The sequence below is a fragment of the Electrona antarctica genome (assembly GCF_951216825.1).
Source record: "Electrona antarctica genome assembly, chromosome: 15".
NCBI classification, from domain to species: domain Eukaryota; kingdom Metazoa; phylum Chordata; class Actinopteri; order Myctophiformes; family Myctophidae; genus Electrona; species Electrona antarctica.
Window position 1 is genome coordinate 26232931 of NC_136796.1, and position 22190 is coordinate 26255120.

Genomic DNA, 22190 nt, shown 5'->3' on the forward strand with positions numbered 1-22190 from the left:
GCAGGCTATTAAATAATTACAATAGTTGGTAGAACCACTAAATGACAAACATATCTACATATTAAATGTGTGTCATTTAGCTGATACATATTTAAAGCTTGCTCTAAGACAAAGTTGCATATACAATTCATCTGTTGCTTTTTTGATGGCTGTTAACTTATGTTTAAAGGGATAGTTCAGATTTTTACCAGCTGCTTCGTAGAAGGTTAGTGTTTACCTGGGAAACTTGCGACCGGTAGACGGACACCGCTAGTCTTTCTGCTGAGTGTTGCCAAGTCTGCATATTCCAGCCTAACGTGGATTCATTCACAGTTGCTTGCCTGGTTTGGTTTTTGGAGGCTGCTTAGCTTATTTCTGTCACGGCAGTTGCCACCACTGGCAACAACCCATAACATCCCATCGTCTGCACGGCATGGCTAGTCGAGCAGTTCTGATTGGCTGCCTCGTCTCCAGCCATGTTGCCTCAGAATTCTTTAGGGTCACTAATTTGAGCATAAAAGCGGAGCACAGCTAAAGCTAAAAAGTGGCATAACGTCAGCAGCAGACCCACAGATAATAATAATGCAGCTGGTAATTAATTTATTTAATACATTTGGGCTTGTTTAAAACTTAAGCAGCAAGCTGTATGAAATACTTGCCATTAATATAGTGGTTGCAACTGTTGCAATTGCCAGAGTCCCGTGGTGGGAGTTCTGCTCTGGTTTTGGTCAATATTAAGTAGTTCTGGTCATTTTGTGGGGGGCACTGGGGCCACACAGTAAAAGTAAATTTATTAAAGATGGAGTGCCATGATTTTTTTCCACCCTAAAACATGATAATCAGGTCTTAATGTTATATAAGGAGGTATAATGTTTTCAAAAAAGTGTACAGTATTTGTTAAAATGTTTTTATGTGGGCATGCCCACCAGTTCATTAAGTATGCCTGGTTTGCCTGGTGGGTGGTGATGGGTGGTGATCCACCTTTATCATACAGCTGTAGTTGTATGATAAAGGGGGAGGGGTTAGGGGAGGGGCTGATAGTGTGATGTCACAATATTACTGTTTATGTCATTGGCCCGTTTGACTGTCAAGGGTTCAGCCTCCAGGAAGAAACCCTAATACAAAGTTAATACACCATTGCACTTAAAAACGACTCCAGGGTGTCTAATGAAGTACTGTCACCTCATAGACACATGAACAACTGGAAAATACAAAAAATGTGGCACTCCATCTTTAACAAAACTAATGTAATTTGTATTGTTGACCTATTTCTAAAATATTAGCACAACTTTCGTTCAACTTTGACCCCTCTATCACATGGAAAAAAAAATTGGGCGTAGTGATATGGACACAAAAAACATAGTTCCGTGTGATAGAGGGGTCTAAAATGAACTAAAGTTGTACTAATATTTTAGAAATAGGTCAACAATACAAACAACGTTAGTTTTGTGGATTAATTTACTTTTAATGCGTTGCCCCCTGTGCCCCCCACAAAATGACCGGAACAACTTCATATTTCACCAAAACCAGAGCAGAACTCCCACCACGGGACTCGGGCAATCAATTAATACAGTTGTAACCACTATATCAATGGCAAGTATTTCATACAGCTTAAGTTAAAAACAAATCTGAACTATCCCTTTAAAATTAGGAATGAGGTGTGAGTTTCACAGTATTTTAATGTTTTACATTTAACTTGAAATTTTAAGCATTATTCCATATTTCATTGTATTGGCTTATTCAACTAAGCAATTGAAGCTAAACTAAATGCTTAAAGCTAAACACTTGAGTGTCAGCAAATACCTGAGTGACAAACAATAAGTACAACAGTGAGATACGCCTGAAGGCCCATTTGGTGCTCACGTATGCCAAGTTATGTAACTGTGCTCCTCTGCTGTTGTCTTTGCAAACTTCTTCCACTGATTTGTTGCAGAGGTTGAGGGTTGTCTTTGTTAAGGCATGGCCTGGGTGGAGTGCGATGGGCTGGGTTTGGGTGTACGGGGTTGGGCTGGGCCGTGCCTTGAGGAACAGACTCTCCCCCTCTCTCTCTACATAGACCACAGTGTTGTGAATGACAGGTCCTGACATTGTAGCCTGCAGGCACGCATTTTGCAAGACTAAAGAAGAAGAAGAAAAAGAACAGTATGTCAGAGTCAGAGACAGCAAATGCTGGAAGAATGGAGAAAAAAAGTGCTGGGACTTTATTGGGGGCTTGAACACTCCTACTTTTAGCAGCACACCCCCTTCGAAGTTCAACCGTGCAAACTGTCTACAGTTGTCTGTTTGTTGTTTCTTGCATTGAGTCAGCGGCACCGATCTGGCCGTGCAATGGCAATGCACCACAGCTTCAGAAATTACTCCTCTGACAGCGTGACTAGTGACGGAGTCTTCATAGAGGACTCAAACTACCAGGGCAGGCTTAAGGCCACTAACTACAGAAAAGGTAGAGTTTTAATTCCAGTCTTTGTTTCTAACGCCACAGTTTTATAGTATTCTTCCCCATACCCTTGTTGTTTCTGTGAAGTCTGTAATAGGAAACATATGTGCTAATAGGAAATATATGAGCTTTGAACTACATTTTTTTGGTGGACATTTGCTTGGTTGCAATTTGAGTTTTTTCTGCATTGAAATCGGTCATGTTGGTGTGCAGGTCTCTGTCAATCTTTTTCGTTATGGAGTGATTTGACAGTTGTGTATTTTTGTAAATGTGTACCTTCTATACATTCTGATGTGAGGTCAGTCTATCATATCTACTGCCTCTCAAATGAGCCACACCCCTTTGTTGTCATGGTTACTCCTAGCTCCGTTTAACCACTCCCTATGTTATGTTATAGGTGAACATTTCTCGAAATGTTTCTATTTATTTCTAAAATAGCTATAGGTACAAGCTCACACTTGTCGATTGTAGATTGTATTTCTAAAATAGCTATAGGTACAAGCTCACACTTGTCGATTGTAGATTGGTTGTCTCCAAATAGTCCAAGTATAAAATAGGTCAATGGTTAGCTATCATAGTAGCCTACATTTTGATAAGGGGCCCATTTAACACAAACAGAAATATGCATGAGACAAATCAACATTTTACTGACTTTTGGTTGTCTTGTTTGAAATGGTTTGTCTGGAATGTGTTTTGAGATTTGGAATGTTAATGTCAAGTGTCAACTCTCAGGTAGCCCCCGACCTTTGCTGCCTTAAGGCTTATACTTTATTGCACATCCCAACTTTGCTGTATAAAATAATCAAAATTGAAACGTATTAACAACCTTTTCATCTTAAGTGAAAACACAGAGAAACAATAATAACAATAATAACAGGCAATAATAACATCATAATGACGGCCTACTGGTAGGCCTACATTATGTGTACATGATTTTCTCTCTGTGACATATTGTGCCATAAAATCAACACTCACATTGGCATATGCTGTAGTATAGCAAATGTTGCTTTGTTACTGCCTTTATTTACATTGTAAATGCTGAAAGAAAGAGGGCATACAGCAGGTTACAGCTGCAGGGGTGGGTCCATCAGTGTATTTTGTTAATGACAAGATTAAAAGATTACGGAAGAAATTCTGACATTCTTCGCCCTTCACTTCTTTTTATTTCCAATTTTCTGTTAAAATACACATCTGGCATTCAATACAATATTTTGTTGAGGGAAAAAAAAGTAGCCTAACCCAAATATCAAATGAAGCAGCCATGTTTCGTGTCAAGATGTGTAGCTGTAAACTGAGAAATAACAAAATTGAGGTAAATTAAGATGCCCATTTGGATATGTAGCAGAAATGCCATCATCATTTTATGTTGTATCCTTTGACTGTTGACTTGAATCAGATGTGAACATCTACTACAGTATAGGGTAGACTATACAGTACAGTATCGTCTTCTATTCTAGCCTTTATTTTCACTGTTGGCATGTTTGTGCCATAATGGAAAATGGCAGAGTGAAGGAAGACATAGGTACAGCAAACACAAAACAAAAGTAAACATACTGAAATGTGTGTGTGTGTGTGTGTGTGTGTGTGTGTGTGTGGGGGGGGGGTTATACAATAATTTAGCCATTCACGAGTGCATGAGTATGAGTCACGTTGGCACTGGAGTTCTTTGGTTGCTTTTTGCTTCAGCCTGGCTTTGATATGATTATCGTATCTTTTACACAAGACCTGCATTGACAAGCTTGTGTCCTGGGAAAGTAAGAAAGGCTTCGGATTTCACTTGAGATCTTTGTATCTTTGAAAATATATTGGCTTTACATTCAATCATAATCACTAGCAAGTTATTCACTGGTTAGCTGCATGCATTTCAAGAAAATGTACTGTAGAGTTTGAAATGGAATGGAAATCAAGTAGTTCAATTTACAGAAACATTGTCATCACCTATGTGCTATGGGCTTTAACAACAAATACCTATCATCAGTGATGAGCCTGATGACAGTCCCGGTAGTGCTGTAAATACTGTAAACAGCAGGGAGTGAGAACTTTAATGACAACCGAGTTTCCACCTGGTTTTAAAGTTGTGTAAAAACAATATTGCACAACATGTGGATGATGGTATGTGATAAGGTGACCGATCTGCTTCTTACAACATTCAAAAAAAGCGTTGAAAGACACTGACTTGGATTAATCAGACTGTGGCATCTATGGCTTTTGCTAGTTGGAACATGTTCTTTTAGAGGTGTTGTTTCAATAGTACTAAAATGTTTTACCAGTTGATTTCTATAGTACAGTATCTGCCACCTGTGTCTCTTTTAATACACCTGTTGAAATGCAGGTTCAAGCCTAAGTTTGGTGAAAGGCCTTTCTGTGTGGAGTTTGCATGTTCTCCCCGTGTCCCCTAGGGTAGGTATATACCCTCACAAAAATCATGCAGTAATCCTGGTTTCTACCTCCCCCTGGCCAGCCGGGGCGCCTGATGGAGGGGAAAGGAACTTGTCGGAATAACGTGTTCCTTCCACACGCTACTTCCGGCTGGGAAAACTCTCCCGTCAGGTGAAAAGAAGCAGCTTGAACTCCTCATGCATAGAAGGAAGCATGATTGAGGTCAGTCCGCTGCCCCCCCCAGGGTGGCAGAGGAAGTGGAGCGCCCAGGATTACATTAGATAATTGACACTGGGTGAAAAGAAATGGGTTTTCAAAATCGTGGGATAAAAAAAAGCCTAAGTTTTATTAATTTTGGATAGGTGGCTTTTGTTGACAGACAGTGTATTCCATTGGAATGACATTTATGTACACTTCAATAATGTATGGTATCTCTGTAAGAGGTATTTTGGTGTAAATTAATATGTAGGCCTAGTGCTAGTGATACACCTGTACTAATAACCTCCCCCCCCCCCTATCTGCCTTTACAGATGAACGGGACCGGGTTCAGAAAAAGACCTTCACAAAATGGGTGAACAAGCATTTAGTGAAGGTAAGACTGCACCACACCACAACAACGACCACTAATAACAATTTTGAGCTTCAGGCAAAAAATAAATTAGTATTTTCAGTAAGCCGGTAATACAATGTAAGTTTAGTAGTTTACGGTGCCAATAGAACAAGAAGCTGCAGCTCATTAGTGGCTTAGTTAATAGCCCAATGGTAAACTGAATGGTAAAACGATGTCCTGGGATGACTCTGTGAACAATATACTGTGGTAAATATCTACAGCAGTAGTACATATTTACAGAAGTTGGGGAAAAACTATCGTGCTAAATCTCAATTAACTGAAAAGAAAATGCAGAACAAAATCCAGCTTGGACCCCATAACGCTAATAAAAATAATGTGAAATCTCTTAGAGAAGCAAGCTACAATGTACTTGCTTCTCTGTAAAATGTAAAATAAATATATCAGCTACACTAGTCTGCTCTTCTCAGCTCAATAAAACACACACATGCTATTTGCGTTAACCATATGCCCGTGTGAGAATGAGTCAGAAACACCTGGTGTCACTTTATCCGGTTCAGAAAGGCTGCAGCATCGCTGGGGCGGGCTGGAGAGCTGGGCAGGGCTCAGGTTTCCACATCTGGTTTCCAGACAGCCAGGCGGTCTTATTGAACTCATTGCTGTGGGCAGATAGAGACCATGGAAGAGCCAGAAGGAACCCACCTTCACCCACAATGCTTCTTTTGCTAAAATAGTAGGCTGTGGTTTATGCTGTTATGTTATCTTATGGTGATCTCTTTGAGATCTTTGCTGTAATTGTGGTGATTATGGTTCCATTTGGGTCCATTGGAGAGATTGTTTTGTCACTTCAAGAATTGGATTCTCTGACGCAAGTTCGTAATTGACAGGTTTATCTAGATGTGTTCGGCAACAGTCCTGTCATAATTCAAAGTTATTCTGCCCCCAGATGGTCTGCATCCTTGTTAGTACTGTATGTAATTACATTCCAAGAATGAAGTAAACAGTGCTTATTACTGAAAGGCGTCCTAAATCTTACAATCATGGTTTAACAGCTTTGAAGATCATAAAATCATAAATTTCCTCATCAACTTTCAATTCAAGTTAAATGAAAAACAGCATCCAGACTGTTTGTGTGTTTTTTTTGTAAAAAGAAAACCCTCCAGTCTCAATTCTATTGCAGCAGAATTCTAGGCAATGGTCTGGTCTTATACTGAACAAACAACATATCTCCTCCTGGAGTGTGTTGTCTGCTATTTGCTGCTGCTGAGCCAGCATGGTCAAGGTGATGAATCTTTGTCCCCAGAGAACTGAAGTGTGGGCCGCTAAACTGTGTGGAATTCCTGGTGTAAGCCAAGCATGAAAGGGGCGGGGGTGCGGTAAATGTTCTCTGGGTGACTCGGAGGCTTTTATCATTGTTATTCCCTTGTGAGGGAGTCCCTCTGATCTGGGCCCAGAAGAAGACGTGCACGTGGAGGTCAGAGTATCTGGCTGGCCTCCAGACTTTTGCCTGTGATTACAACAAGCAGAATCATGGGAAAGAACTGGGAAACATGGCCACAGGAATGCTTCATTCCTGAGGGCCTGTTGTTCCAAGTGCCCCCTGCTGTTGTACACTATTGCACTTCAACCCTAGCATCCCTATTGTGGGGGTGAAAATTCAGTGACAATAGCAGATATACAAGCTCACAACGCATCGCGTACAACCAACGCAAGCTTGTAGATTGGCTATTTTTGGCGGAAATAGTGTGGAGCGAAAAGCGGAGGGACCCTAGTATACAACCATGGGGTACTCCGGTCAACTACGTATAGGGTTTAAGTTGTTAATTTATGCCCTGTACTGCGATGGTGTCGCTTGCTGAAAATAAAACCAATTACACAGGCTTGAATTCAGGACATCAATAACACATGGTTTCTGACACAAGGACCAAAGTCGGAGATACTTCAAAAAATTCAGCCGAATATATTCCAGACTCAGAGTAGCTAGATCTCTGCATCCATCGGGCCAAATGAACTCTCTGTTCTCTGTTTCCTCTTACTTCACATGCACTTTCACTCATTTTGCTTTCCTCTTTCCATCCTTCCTACTGTCCTCCCATCATCCTTCTTTTCTCCATCAGCACTGGAGAGCAGAGGTAGGTGTTGCCTTTGAGTGCTGAGTGGACACACATTCCTTCTATTCTGCATGTCTCACTCTCTCTCACTCTCTCTCACTCTCTCTCACGCACGCACACACGCACGCACGCACGCACGCACGCACGCACGCACGCACGCACGCACGCACGCACGCACGCACGCACGCACGCACATTTTAATTGAGTGCTTTAACCGTTAATCTCTGTTGTTACTAGTCCCTTTTAACACATGCTTACCTCAGTGTTAAAGTCGTACTGTGTAATATTTATTTTAAGTTTTTGGCGACGCCTCTGGTGACATCCCGGTCTTTCAGCGTTTGTCTATACAAATCTTACCACTCACAAACAAATGCTGTAGTGTCCTAGCACCGACTGTATTTCATAAACGGTATAAATTAACTGTAAAATACATAAATAAATACATTTCAGGAAAAGTGTGTTTGCGAGTGTCGGAGGCAGGCACGTACAAATATGTTAAAAAATGTTCACATTTTTTGAAAGTTTGCTAAATGTTTTGTATGTGAAAAGTACAGTATACCAGTGAAAATGTACATCAAAAATAACTTTTGTTTAATTGAAAACCAGCGTGTGTGTCCGTGGACACAGAAGAACAGGTGTTCTTCACAAAGCGGTTTGGCGTGGTGCATTGTGCCTTTCGGCAATGACAGGTGCACCAAACAAAGCCAAGAAAAAGATTAACAATGTTTATATTGTCAAGTCTGAACAGAACCTCATGTTTGACCTGGCATTTGCTTCTGTAGAATGCATATAGTAACCATAGCTCACTGGCTTAGGTCCCTCCCTTTTAGATGCCTGTGTTTATTCTGAACTGTGTGGGTAAATCCTCAATTTAATCCGAAGACTCACTGGTTTCCTGTGGATAATTATGCGATTGCGATTGGTGTCATATTACAGTGCAGTACTTCATGTAACATCGTGTATAGACACAAAACCGATGCTACAACGAAGACCTGCTGATGTTACATGAGATTGTGTTGTGACTTGTGATCCAATATCAGTCATTACTCCAGTTACTTTGAAATCAGTCTCTTCCGTTTACAACGAAGCATCCTCAAAATACCCTGTGATCCAAGAGGATATACAGTTGAAGTCTTAATGTTGAGTCCATAAAAGTAAACAGCTTATGTGAACCAACCTTTAAACATCTTAAACCTGGTGTGACGTCCCTATTTTGGGAATGTCATTATAGGCAAAATAAAAAAGCTGATCTACAATACTACAGATCGGCTAATTGTTGCATGAGAAAGTGTTTTCTTTTTTTCTATTCTAGCTTTATTTATACAGGTAAATGCCATTGAGATTCTCTTTTACGAGGGAGCCCTGGGTAGCAGCAATACAAGAACAATGTTTAATTCAGGTAGATGAACTCTGTCTCAACCATCCTCTCTAAATCCATCCTCAGGCCCAGCGGCACATCACAGACCTGTACGAGGACCTACGAGATGGACACAACCTCATCTCCCTGCTGGAGGTGCTCTCTGGAGAGACACTGGTGAGTCTGTCTGTGGCTAGCTGGACCTCTGACCTCCCCGATGGTAGGACCTCTGCTTCTGCTGTAAACCCACCTTCCTCTGCCACCCTGTCCCACAAATCCCCCACACTATATCTCTCCCCCATCCTCACTTGATTTGCTTTTCCAGGTCATTCTACTGTTCAGCCTACTCATTGTGAGTTTTTTCCTAACACACTCAAAACTGCTGTATTCTCTGAACCATGTCTAATATATGTAACCTAAAGGGTCACACGTTGGCACTCATTTGCTTTCTTCTGCACGCCTCACATTTGAGTCTTTTCGAGATATGAAGACAGTTCAGTACGTGTTGAAGTACAGTAATGTTTTTTTTCTTTATCCTAGCACTGGTCTTTTTGGTATAACACACCTATTTGGTGATGAACTCCATAGGCTTAAAGGGAGTGTAAGTGATGTGTTTTTGTTAAAGCTCTATATTCTGATCATAGTAATTATTGCTATAGAGGGTTTTCTCAGTAAATGGGGTCTCCTCATCTCTTCAGCTCTTTAGCAAACAGAAAAAGCGCTATAACATTTTCAGGTCAGGGTACCAATTGTGTCCTATCAGGACAGAGAACCACACAAAGATCATGTATCAGTTTCGATTCGATAGTGTTCCAGTTCTTTTGTCTGCTCTTTTTGGTTTTGTTTCATCACTTGTTTATCCTGCATACTCTTGTATGAGGTCTCTCTACTGATTGGATCAAATTGGCATCCCAACCTGAAAATGTATTTCCTGTTTACTAAAGAGTTGGAGACACAGGGAGACCCCATAACAAACACTTTTATAGCCAATGATTGAATATGATCGGAATATGGAGCTATTTAAGTCATTTTAACAAAACAATATCACTCACACCCCCTTTAAAAACACTAATTTCCATTCTTTGCTTTCATCTCGTAACCGTTCTCTGCACTGACTTGTTTGATCCCTTTTCCTTTCTATCTAATTCCTGTCTGCTGACCTTTTTGCCCTGACCTGTCCCCCTTCTTGCCTCCGCCTTCTTCTCTTGCGATGCTCTTGCCTTGGTAGCCGAGGGAACGTGACCTTGTGAGGAACGTGCGGTTGGTGAGTGGCACCTGGACCGTGGCTGGCCGCCTCCTTGGGCGTGGCATGTGTCACCACCCCAGGTGGCTGCTGGGGTGTGCATGATGTCACACTCCCTGTTACTGTCCCTCGCTCTATCTGTGTTCAACATTGCCCCCCATGCCCCACCTTCCATTTAGTTTTTTTGAGGTGTGAGCAAAAATATCCCAAATCTGTCCTCCAGGGTCAGTAGTTCTTAAGTTAATGAGATGAGGGTTATATTGAGTTGTGATTTGACATGTTACCTGTTACCTGTAGTCTTGGTTACAAAAATAAGCTATTTTACAGTGGAGTGAGTGTTTCATGAGGAATTTAATAACAGTACACAAGAGTGTATAAGAATTGTATTGGACGCAGTCTGTGTGTGCAGTGGTGTGGGCATTTGAGAAGAATTCTTATAATGTGAAAATGAAGATTATACTGCAGCATACCGTATGCAAGTTTGAACTGTATCAGGTTCATTCACTCTATTGAAAAGCGAAGGACTAAGTAGCATTGCTGCAAGCCAGTAAATGTTTTACTAATACAACAGTAAAGCTTGCGATTGGCTTAGAGCTTATGACATCTTGGCTCCAATGCATGACGTGGTTAGCCAGGTGCTGCGTGCTGTATGTTAACTATCAGTTTCTAGTGCACTTGAGAGACTCATTTAGCAGTGGTGGATGCATATGACATTTGGCTTGACCCATGAAAGTATAAGGCCTACCTAGCTAAATGTTGTAAAGTTAGAACTTAATTGTTTTGTACTGTATGTAACAGTATCGTAGAGACTATGTAGAAAGCAATGGTGGTGACTGATCATTGGAGGAATCTATTGCTGCTGTATCATTACCATGCATTCCCCCTCAAACATCATGGCTGAACTCCAGTTCATTTCAGAGACATACTGTATATGGAGAGATCCAAATGAAAGACTGTCAAATTAAATTGTGCTCTGTTCACAACTAAACATAATTTGAGTCAAACCTCAAATAGCTTTTCCAATCATTTGTTTTATATTTTGTTTTTAAGACCATAACTGTTTAAAAGATGAGTCTACTTCTCTAAGTACAAACAGTGTCAGTCAGACACTGCCATACCTGTCCTCAATCATAGGGCCTTTACTATATTGCTGAGGATTTATTGCCAAATATTTTTTTTCCTCATTAAGTTTCTGGTCCTCTTGTTCTTTACAGCCACGGGAGAAAGGGCGGATGCGTTTTCACAAACTGCAGAATGTACAGATCGCCCTGGATTTTCTTAAACATAGACAGGTACACAACTTATGATTCTTGTTTCAATAGTTTTTCAATTAAAATAAGGAGATATTAAACATACAGTTTCCATATTTGAACAGGTCAAGTTGGTCAACATCAGGAATGATGACATTGCAGATGGAAACCCAAAGCTGACCTTGGGGCTAATATGGACCATCATCCTTCACTTCCAGGTAATGTATAACAATTACATTGGTTTATTTATAGATTCAATACAAGACTTTATATAGACATACCTGTATCCACAATGGAAAAACTGAGGGGAAAAAATCAAAGGAACAAAATAAAGTGCACTTGGCACTTCTGTAGGCCATCTAGATCAGTAACATTCCTTACCACAGATAATAAAGTAAAAATCTCTCCAGACATCTGGGGAAACTGCATTACTCATCGGTTTTGCCTGAACATTTTCCTTGTCTGTTGTCCATCTTTGCAACTCTTCACAAAGGGTTTATCATGCACATGCTTCTGTTTGTTTCATGTAATGGGATTGTGGTTGGTTTGAGTTTTAATCAAGTGCGGTTTGCTGAGTTTACTTACATTAGAACATGATTGATTCACTTCTGTGATGTCGGGGTAGAGAAAACCACAGTGTTGTGCTCTCTGACTAGGCTCACTAATCAAACTCAATGCAGCCCACCCACTGATGTTGACATAACCATTACAGCACAAGTCCAATAGTTCTTCATCTCACCTGGATCTAATTCAAGATTTGGCACTACTTAATCTATAGCCTACTAGCCTACAATCTCTACTGATTCCCATGAATTCACACCAACGAGACAGTGTGTTTTCATTCTCTGTACTATAGGGTCTAGTGCAGTTGTTCCCAAACAGTGCGCCTTGGTTTTTGTGACAACCACACACTATTAATGCAATATATACAGCTAAACAAAAAGTATTTATTTTTTCAGTAGCCTACTTTGTGCACACTAATTTCTCATTGTTTTATACCCTTAATTAATTGATGATGCTTTCCCACACCAAAAATAGCAGATATACAAACTCATTATGAGCTTGCAGATCGGCTGTTTTTTTCTAGGAATACAGGTGTGCCTTGAGAGTTTTACTTGCCCATTGGGGCGCATTGGGCATTCAAAAAAAACCCACACATCTAATTTTAAACCGATTATTTAGACAACGTGGATGCTTCATGGGTGTAAAAATTGTGGTGTAAAAAACTGCATCGGTTAGAAAATAGCAATGTGCTTAGTGCTGCCTTCGCCGTACAGAAGATACAGTAGGGCCCACAGTGTGTTTGAGCAAGAATTAAATTCACTCACTGTGACGCGCTGTGGATGATGGTATCATCTTTAATTTAAAATGAATGTTTATGTTTGGGAATTGGTTTACCAGATGGTGACTTTTGAAAATGTGGAAAAAGGGAGAGTAAAGGAACATTCTTTGATGCTATAATGGATGTGAAGGTCATGGTGGTAGGCAGAACCGGGTCCCCTGCCCTAGCCCTGCATGACTCAGTGATTACCATGAGAAATCTGGGAAGTAAAATGGGTGTGACAAGCAGTCAAGTTTATTCCAGTACTTTGCTTGCTTCAGGCTCAGTGTACAACTAGATTTACAGGTCGATTTAATCCTTAACATAGCTCATAAAAGTGCTATATGAATCTAAGGTCTAATAGGTGTGCTAATGACTATGACGCTTGTTGTCGTTAATAATATTATCCTTGTCTGGTAAATGTTTCAAGAACTTTCAACAAACCCCTCCAATTCTTCTTTTCTGTTTGCATGGTCCTGACTCCTGATATGCTGTCCGGTTGAAAACCTCAACTGTTAAAACCTCATCCTTGAGGAAGTACTTAATCATCTGGTGCCTGCATGTTATTTTTTCCAAACAAAGTAAACTCTTGCAGTGGCAGATGGTAGTCATCATAAACAAAGGCAGATTTCCTTTGAGCTCCCCATGGTCTAGTTGATAGTTTATAGACGTGCAAGTGAGTGGTTGAGATAATATACCTCCTCTGTGAGGGGGAGGAGGCAGGAATTTCTCTGAATTTAGTAGAGAAATAAAGTAGATTTCGTCCTAAAGGGCGGAGGGCCTGTTTCCAGTTCCACTGGGCTTGTGAGTCACTCGGTGCCCACGCACGTACAGCACATGGGGTTCCCCTTTCTGCCCTTCTGAGAAGGGTGTTTGTCCTCATTTTTCCTCCTCCACCCTTTCCTCTAAGGCTTCATTCACACGTACCAAACACCAATCAAGCAATGTTTGGTCATTTTTTTGTTTTTTTGGGCCACCACAATGCTTTTCCAATGGGAGTCACATGGTTTGATCAAACATTTGTGTTTGATGGCTGATTGCTGATTGCTCCCCCCTCATCAAACAAAAATGTTTGGTCAAACCATGTGACTCCCATTGAAAATGAATTGGAGCAGCAATCAAAAAGCAATCAGGCATCACACACGGACCGAACATTTGTTGTGTAGGTGTGAACTAGGCCTTAGAAAGCCTGGAAGTGAAATTATTAGCACTTCTGTGACTCATCAGCATGACCAAAGAAATAATGTTACTTTTGTAATGAAGCCCCTGCTTGTTCTATTGAGGGCCTATAAATAATTATGTCTCATGACTTGAACATCTGCAAATTCATTTTTGTTTTGCTCAGTTCGGTGTGTTTCACTCTAATCTTTCCAGCTCTGAGATGGTGTTACTGTATTGAATCATTGCATCAACACCATTACTTAAACACCACCTATCTGGCGCTCACAAGAAGATTAATGCAATCACTAAGAACTATTTGCAAATACTATTTGACCATACAAATTATAAAGAGATATAGATAGATATGGATCAGATCATAACCAGTATGGAATGGATCATGTACTCAATATGTGGATTGGATTACATACAAAATAGACATCATAGATAGACATAATACATTTAAAATAGCCGGCAGCTAGACATTCTGTCAATGAGCCACAAAGGTAAACAACACAGCATTGGCATTCAGCTTACATCTTTAAGGCGTAAAGCCTCCTGTGTATTTAGTTGTGTCTCATCTTTCATGAGTGAGAGAGAGAGAAAAAAAGGGAGTTCTTGTGACTCATTACATACAGTAGACTGCCAACTGTTATAAAAATGAATCTGCCAATGGAGGTTTTGTGACATGGAGACGCCAACATTAATTTTCAGTCTACTTTCTGGCAGATTTAGCTTAGTTTAATTTTGCTGTTGTGGATCTCATGAATCGTTTTGGTTTTCTTCCAAACCAGTAAGTGCAAAGGATTTCATATGCCTTCCAGATACAGCCACTGGCAGTTAATGAAGGTTTGAGATGTGAGTCATCTAAAGTCTGGAAGAAATCAACTAGTATTTTGAAAAAAGGTTTCCCTTCTGTCAACCAACAGAGTAGTGCATTTGTTTAGTGTATAGCAGTGGTTCCCAAACTGTGGTGCGTGCACCCCTTGTGGTGCGCAAGAACCTTCTAGGGGGTGCGTGACATGAAAAGGCTAATGGTGGTGCTATGGTTTTATTTAAAATATATTAACATATTATGCCAATATTGTGGCAAGTAGGCCTATATGTATAATATAGCCTATGCTGCATATATATGCCATATTCAGGTTCATATGATGTGCATATAGGAAATATATGTCTCTATATAGCTTATGCAATTTTTATTTCCATGTGGGGGTGCGTCAGCTAGGTCAGGAGGTAACAGGGGGTGCAAACAGAAAAGTTTGGGAACCACTGGTGTATCGCATTGAACAAGTAATACATTGATTTTGGATTGGCTATTTTTATGGCACCAAACCTCAAAATTAAATTCAATCAAAAACAATATAGAATTAAATAAAAACACTTCACAATATTTAGTAATGTTCTTTCACTTTGTTCCACCAGATCTCAGACATTCAGGTGAATGGCCAATCAGATGACATGACAGCCAAGGAGAAGCTGTTGCTTTGGTCTCAGAGAATGGTGGAGGGATACCACAGCATGCGCTGTGACAACTTCACCACCAGCTGGAGGGACGGCAAGCTCTTCAATGCCATCATACACAAACACAGGTGAGATGCTACAATAAACTGGTCTATGTTTAGCCCAGCAGGCAGAGAATGCAGCCTATCCAAGAGTTGAGACTCATTCATTTTCTGTCGAGCTCAAACTTTGCATTATTGCAACTGGGATGTCAGTGCTAAAAATGCACTCATAAGACCTTGAGAACAAAGGCCAACGCGCCTCAAGCCTGGAACGGCTGGTCCGGTGCATCACAGGAACACGGACACATGTTGCAAAAGGAGGAGATGTTTCACCACAGATAAAGACATCAATGTCACATCAACAGTATGAATAGTTTTGAAGCAAAATACTCGACTTTCACGTCTTTTATTCGTCAGGCTCCCGGTCTGTGACGACCTCAATAGTTAAATGAACCCTGACGTGTAGTATAGTTATGTAGTATAGTTGATGGAGTAGTCAAAAAATATTTTCTTTAGCTATTCCGACCCATTTTATGATTGCCCAAGCTTGCCCAGTCCTGGGATCTTGTCATGCTGCAGGGTATACAGTAAAGACACTGTCACTGCTGCATACCTACAGTTGTACAGTTAGATTAATATTCTCCTCAAAATACTTGTCAGGACATGTCAGGACAACCATGTGGTCAATCACCACTAGTCAAGTATCAAGGAGATGCAATTTGTGGTTAATTTGTTAAACATCATTCACAATCACACCAATCAGTCATTATGTATTTAAAATAACATAATTTTCTGTCAACACGCATGGTATTTGCCACAAGATTAATTGACATTAATTGACATGGTATTTATTTTGTACTATAAATACTATAAATAAAATAAACTGAACTGAAACTATATGGGTATTTATGTTTGCAAATGCAAAAAACTTGAAGGATCCCTCAACACACTACTGTACCAAAAAACATATATAACCTGAGTTGGCCTCATTTGCTATAAATTACAGTAAGAGTACGTTTTTCTTTTTTACTGTGAGGGTGTATCACGTCAATTTGTGAATAAGATACCCTAGGGGCATGTGCTCTGGAGACTCTGCAGGTTGCAGCAAAACACAAGTACGCTAACCATTCTGCCATAGATTCTTTGTGGAGGTAGAGCAGGATGGGCTCCACTGTACCATAACACATTTGAAGCTGCAAGGAGCTTTCCGATCCCTCAAGTAGAGAAGAACAGCAGAGAGCAAAAGAAAGAGGAGGACAAAGAACGTGGAATTGGATGCAAGTCACCGGAGCCAGAATGAGATTGTTCTTGTTAAGTTAGAGTAACTATGATCCTTTAAATTTTTCATGGCTAGTAGTTTTATCAACGTCGGACCATCTGCCAAATACTAGACAGATGCATTTGTAAAGGACACAGGATAAAAGGAAATCCACAGTGCATCACAGCACCCTCGACCCGTGCTGCAATGAAGAAGATGAAGAGAAAGTTCCCTTCTCTAAAGAGACTGAACAGTGCCTCCAGCAGTGTGGCTGGCTCCGCCAGCGACCTGGAGGACAGGGTGGTGATGCTGTGCGAGGACATCCCGACCGAGAAGTATCTAGACTCGCGCAGGGGGCCCCAGAGCCCAAGGGCCCGCTCTAGCAGAGGATCTCAGAGCGACACGGGATCAGAGCCGCACTTTGTGAGCAGGGATAGACTGTCCTACAGAAAAGCATGCTATGTGGACAAGGAACCACCCCGGGGTCATGGGGAATACTATGTGCAGAGAATCGTGCAAGTGTACGGTTATTTATTTATTTATTCTTTCCAAAGGTGGTGATTGGGATGAACTTTGATGCATGTACATTCTTATTACTTCTCACACAAACGGTGTAAGACTTCTATTCTATGTTTAAGAGATTAATGTCCAGCATCAAAGTTAGAGCTAATATCTGCATTCAATGTTAAAGTTATTTGGTGTTCACTATGTTCCTTTTTGGTATTTCTAAACAAAGTGGTGCATTTTACTTGCTAATTCTTTATAGTAGCTGAGGTGTTTGTTAACTGTGATATGCATCCATTTTAAGTGTATAAAATTCCCTCGGGGCTACTTGTATCTGCATTCTACTTGACTGTGATCACCTTCTTGGCAGTGTGCGTGCAAAGTCTACTTTCTTTCTGCACAAATTAACAGGGGAATATTAAGCACAGCTTTTAGCAAAGACTCTTTTTAGACTCGTTTTTGCCTGCCCTGTCTGATATCAACTCCCCATCAAACTTCAGTCATGATCAAAATGCCTCCAGCAACAAGCATGTGGAAAATGATGACTGGCAGGTGCAACATAAAAAAAGTGTAATTATGTAACAATCAGCTCAACAGCACGGGGGAAGGAGAACCAAATAATAATTAAAAATCTATTTGTGTTTTTATACAAATACAAATTTCCCAGCTTCAGTCAATCAACTCATTCAACAACATTCTTTAAGTGATTGACAGGCATAGTCATTTTCAAGTAGTAGTAGTTGTCATGTATTATTTATGATCTGTCTATCTGATGTCCCCAGGCCAACTCTGATTGACATGGGCAACGTGTACCGCCAGAGTAACCAGGAGAACCTGGAGCAGGCCTTCAGTGTGGCAGAGAGGGAGCTGGGTGTCACCAGGCTGCTGGACCCAGAGGGTAAAAGAAAACACTATTACTCTGATTCATTTACAAAAGCATACCAAACAAACGTCTGGTGTGTGGCTTGCAGGAAAAAGAATAAGGTTAAAAAAAATCATTTTGGTTCAAAACCTTGCTTGTTGGCCAAAACAAAGATACATTTGTTATTTTGTTCCCTGCATTTATTAAAAAGAAATCCCTTTAAAAAATGTCAGTTGTTGACAACTGTCTCCTTTCTGCCCCGTAGATGTGGACGTGCCACACCCAGATGAAAAATCCATCATTACATACGTCTCCTCTATGTATGACGTCATGCCCAGAGTACCTGATGTTCAAGATGGCGTGAAAGCTAACGTGAGTGCTCCTTTTGTGCCAAAACACTGATTCTGCCTCAGTGACCAGTCGTCAAAGGAAATGTAACCTGCAACATGACTGGCTGTTTTTCTCACTTAATGGTCTTGTATTTGTTGGGCATTCTAGTATTGAAGTATATGAACAAACAACAAGTAGTACCCATGGTACCATGGTGGTATCTGATTACAGTACATAGTTGAAAGTTAAAATAAACTCTGTTCTCTGTTTGCATCTTCGCTTTAGGAGCTAGAGCTGCGTTGGCAGGAGTATTACGAGCTGGTCACCATGCTGTTACAGTGGATCAGACATCACATCCTTGTCTTTGAGGAGAGGAAGTTCCCCACCAGCTATGAGGAGATTGAGGTGAGTGAGCTCTCCTTATCTTCAAGATCAGATTTTGATACAATCAGAGTGTCTGGTGATGGTGATCATGTTGGTGATGTTAGTGCAGATCTGGTTCAAATCTATCCTTTTCTAACACACAGGTTCTTTGGCGGCAGTTTATGAAGTACAAGGAAACTGAGCTCCCCGCCAAAGAGGCAGACAAGAACCGCTCTAAATATATCTACAAATCTTTTGAGGTCAGTGTCATCGTACTGTATGTGTAGTGTGATATTTATTGCCTGTTATAGACACAATATACTTTTACTACACTGCCCCTTTATTTTTGGGTTATGCTTCAAACCATCACCTGTACATTGCAGTGATGATTTTGTAAACATATCACTTACAGTAGTTGTGGATGTTTGCTTTGTAGGGTGCAGTCCAGGCAGGCCATGTTAAAGTACCACCTGGGTACCACCCCATTGATGTGGAGAAGGAGTGGGGCCGTCTACACGTCGCCATACTGGAGCGAGAGCGTCTGCTTAGGACCGAATTTGAGCGGCAAGTGGTGTTTGTGAATCTCATCACATATTCTTGTTGTCAAAGCAAACGCTAAAGTTTGTTGCCAATACCTTATGAACAATACTGGTAAAATACCACGGGGCACAAGAAATGAGTCTGGCGCTCTGGAGCTGAGGTTTGTGACTCATAAACCAACTTGTAAAGCCTGCATTGGCTGAAAAGGAAACTGAGTCTGCATTGTGAGGTGAAAGTAAAAACCACATTATAATTCATGGGTACAGATACAGAGTAGATACAGATCCCAATATTATGGTCATTTTGCAGAATATCCTAGTTTATTTCAAGATTTGTTTTCCTAATGATGAGCTATTGCGGGGCGTAACATATTATCACAAGACTCACAAAAAGATACTTCAGCGCTGACTGTGATTCACCATTCAGTACATCAACTTCAACATCAGGCAGAGCTTGAAAGGACCTGTGGACAGAAGATTTCATGATGGCCTTTATGAATCATGGCTATGTGTTAAATGTCTTATTTCGCCAGCAGAGGGAGTGAGTGCTTCACTTTTTCAACATTTTCACTTTCATGCTTTCCAATTAGAGAAAGTACACTGGTGTGTATGGTATATTATGCTGATTGTTTTCTTTTTTTTTTGAGTACAACAAAAACCTAGCATCACCGTCTCACTATACAATTTAAACAGTTTGTACTCATAGCCTGTGTTATTAATTGAATGAATCAGATGAAGCAGCAGACTCATTGATACTGTACATACAGTTTGTGGTGTTGCTTCTCTGACCTGTCCACCCTCACCGCAGGCTGGAGCGTCTCCAGAGGATTGTCAGTAAGGTTCAGATGGAGTCTGGGGTGTGTGAGGAGCAGCTCAACCAGGTGGAGGGCCTGCTACAAACGGTGAGACACATTCTTGATGATGCTCTTGCAGCTCTTGCATATAATCACAATCAAGATTTACATTTATTATAAATAATAAATTACATTTATTGACTTTATTGACTTTTCCCCCATTTACACCAGTTTTCTTTGTCGAAAATACCTAATCTATTTCCACTGAATGTTTGCCTATTTTGACTGAATTGCTTATCATGACTTACCCAGAATTGGGACGCTAGGATTCAAGTGGTATGAGTGATATTAAAATGATTTAATGCCTAATCAGCCAAACAAAGATAACAGAAAACAAACGGCAAAAAAATCAATCCATTCTCCCATGTTTTCTGCAGGACATGAGGATGCTGAGTTCAGGGAAGCCTGCTCAGCACGCAGGGGAGATGGAGACAGACTTGGAGAAGGCGGAGGGAATGATCAGATTCCTCTTCAACGACGTTCAGCTGCTCAAAGACGGACGGCACCTTCAAGCTGAGCAAATGTATCGCAGGTCTGAAATTCGAATGACCGTAGATTGTAATGTTGGATTCACCCGTACTATGGATGTTACAGTATAGGATTTAGCTACAACCTCACAACGTGCCTTAACACAACGCATTGTGAGCTTGTAGACTATTTCCACTACTCTGAATGTGCCGAAGAATAATACTGCCGTCTGCCGAGATTGTAGTTATTTTTCTTTCATCCTACTTGCTAAGAATCTTGTGTAAGTTATATGATCACTGGCAGAGCCATCTATGAAGATATTAAACCCATCAATGGGATCAATGGGTTTAAACAAAAATTATAATCTATGATAGATGATTGTCTCAAACCCAATATTATACAGGTTATGCACATCATCATACCTGGAAGTTATGCGGGAACGTCTACTGAGTGGCAAAAAAGTACTTTCTGGCCTTGACAGCCCATACATCCAAACAAAAAAGTCCTATCTGATTGCATTAAACGACGCTAAACAACGTTAAACTCACTTTGCCACTAACTTTATGCGCATACCTTCCATAGTATAGTTTGAAAAAAATTATTGTTGATAATTTTTCCTCCCATTTGCTCCATCGTTCACTCTGATTGATGTGCTGTATTGTTCTACTGATGTGTCCAGGGTTTACCGCCTTCACGAGAGGCTGGTGAACCTGCGCAGTGAGTTCAACCTGCGCCTCAAGTCTGGTGTGAGCACGGCCCAGATCCCCATGGTTCAGATGGTTCAGCAGGTGCAGACTCAGAGCTCCCAGACGCTGCAGCAGGCCGCCATGAGGGTGAGGCCGGAACTGGATGAGGTGACCCTGCGCTACATCCAGGACCTGCTGGGCTGGGTGGAGGAGAACCAGCGACGGGTAGACCAGGGGGAGTGGGGAAGTGACCTGCCCACAGTGGAGTCTCAGTTGGGAAGCCACCGTGGTCTGCACCAGTCTGTGGAAGAGTTCCGCTCCAAGATCGAAAGGGCCAAGGCTGATGAGGTGTGCTCCTCTGAGATATATTACACCGATAATCACAACCAAGATAAGAAAACTTGAAAGATTATATCAGAGCCATATTTTCACCAATGACAAAAAAGCAGTATTTCTTTAATATAACAGACCAGCAAGCTCACGCAACACACGGTTTAGTACTTTTGATCTAGCATAGCACAACCAGATCCTTTGCACCATTGGGTTTGCATGCTTCACGGTTACTTTCAACAAGATGATACCAGCACATCCATTAAATATGGCAAAACATAGATCATATAGACTTTCTAATGTCGCCATGGATCACCTGACTGCTTGACTGACACAGTGAAGTCAAAAAGTGTGTTTACATTTGTTCTAATTGTCTTTTCTCTGATCCAGAGTCAGGTCTCGCCTGTGAGTAAAAGTGCCTACCGTGACTATCTGTCCCAGCTCGAGCTGCAGTATGGAAGACTTCTGGTAAGTTACAACCTTAAAAACTGATCAATGATCAAAGTTGCAAAGAAGCTGAAAACATCCAGTAGACTAGGAGAATCGGTGTTTAGCGGTTACAATAAACAGAGTTGGCTTTCTACTTGGACCGATTCCCCCCCACCCCTCTACACCCTGCGACATATTAGCGTCATAACCCATGTCCAGGGGGTGTACTTGTACATCAAGCTGCCTCGACAGGAGATAG

The 22190-nt window shown here is 41.0% G+C and overlaps 1 protein-coding gene across 9 annotated transcripts in view; it reads left to right on the forward strand.

Annotated features, from left to right (window-relative positions):
* Positions 1 to 22190, forward strand: part of pleca (plectin a) — a 127801-nt gene that overhangs the window by 82738 nt on the left and 22873 nt on the right. For 3 of the 9 annotated variants that reach the window (XM_079523072.1, XM_079523074.1, XM_079523068.1), the window contains exons 2-16: positions 5326 to 5387; positions 8919 to 9008; positions 10060 to 10095; positions 11289 to 11366; positions 11450 to 11542; positions 15229 to 15395; positions 17853 to 17968; positions 18198 to 18304; positions 18548 to 18667; positions 18790 to 18885; positions 19062 to 19196; positions 19980 to 20066; positions 20396 to 20550; positions 21166 to 21520; positions 21893 to 21970. In XM_079523072.1, coding sequence (XP_079379198.1) covers positions 5326 to 5387; positions 8919 to 9008; positions 10060 to 10095; positions 11289 to 11366; positions 11450 to 11542; positions 15229 to 15395; positions 17853 to 17968; positions 18198 to 18304; positions 18548 to 18667; positions 18790 to 18885; positions 19062 to 19196; positions 19980 to 20066; positions 20396 to 20550; positions 21166 to 21520; positions 21893 to 21970 — 1775 coding nt within the window. Of the gene's footprint in view, positions 1 to 2150; positions 2423 to 5325; positions 5388 to 7480; positions 7496 to 8918; positions 9009 to 10059; positions 10096 to 11288; positions 11367 to 11449; positions 11543 to 15228; positions 15396 to 17852; positions 17969 to 18197; positions 18305 to 18547; positions 18668 to 18789; positions 18886 to 19061; positions 19197 to 19979; positions 20067 to 20395; positions 20551 to 21165; positions 21521 to 21892; positions 21971 to 22190 lie in introns of those variants that run through there. The other 6 variants (XM_079523071.1, XM_079523067.1, XM_079523073.1 and 3 more) reach the window with 4 other exon arrangements.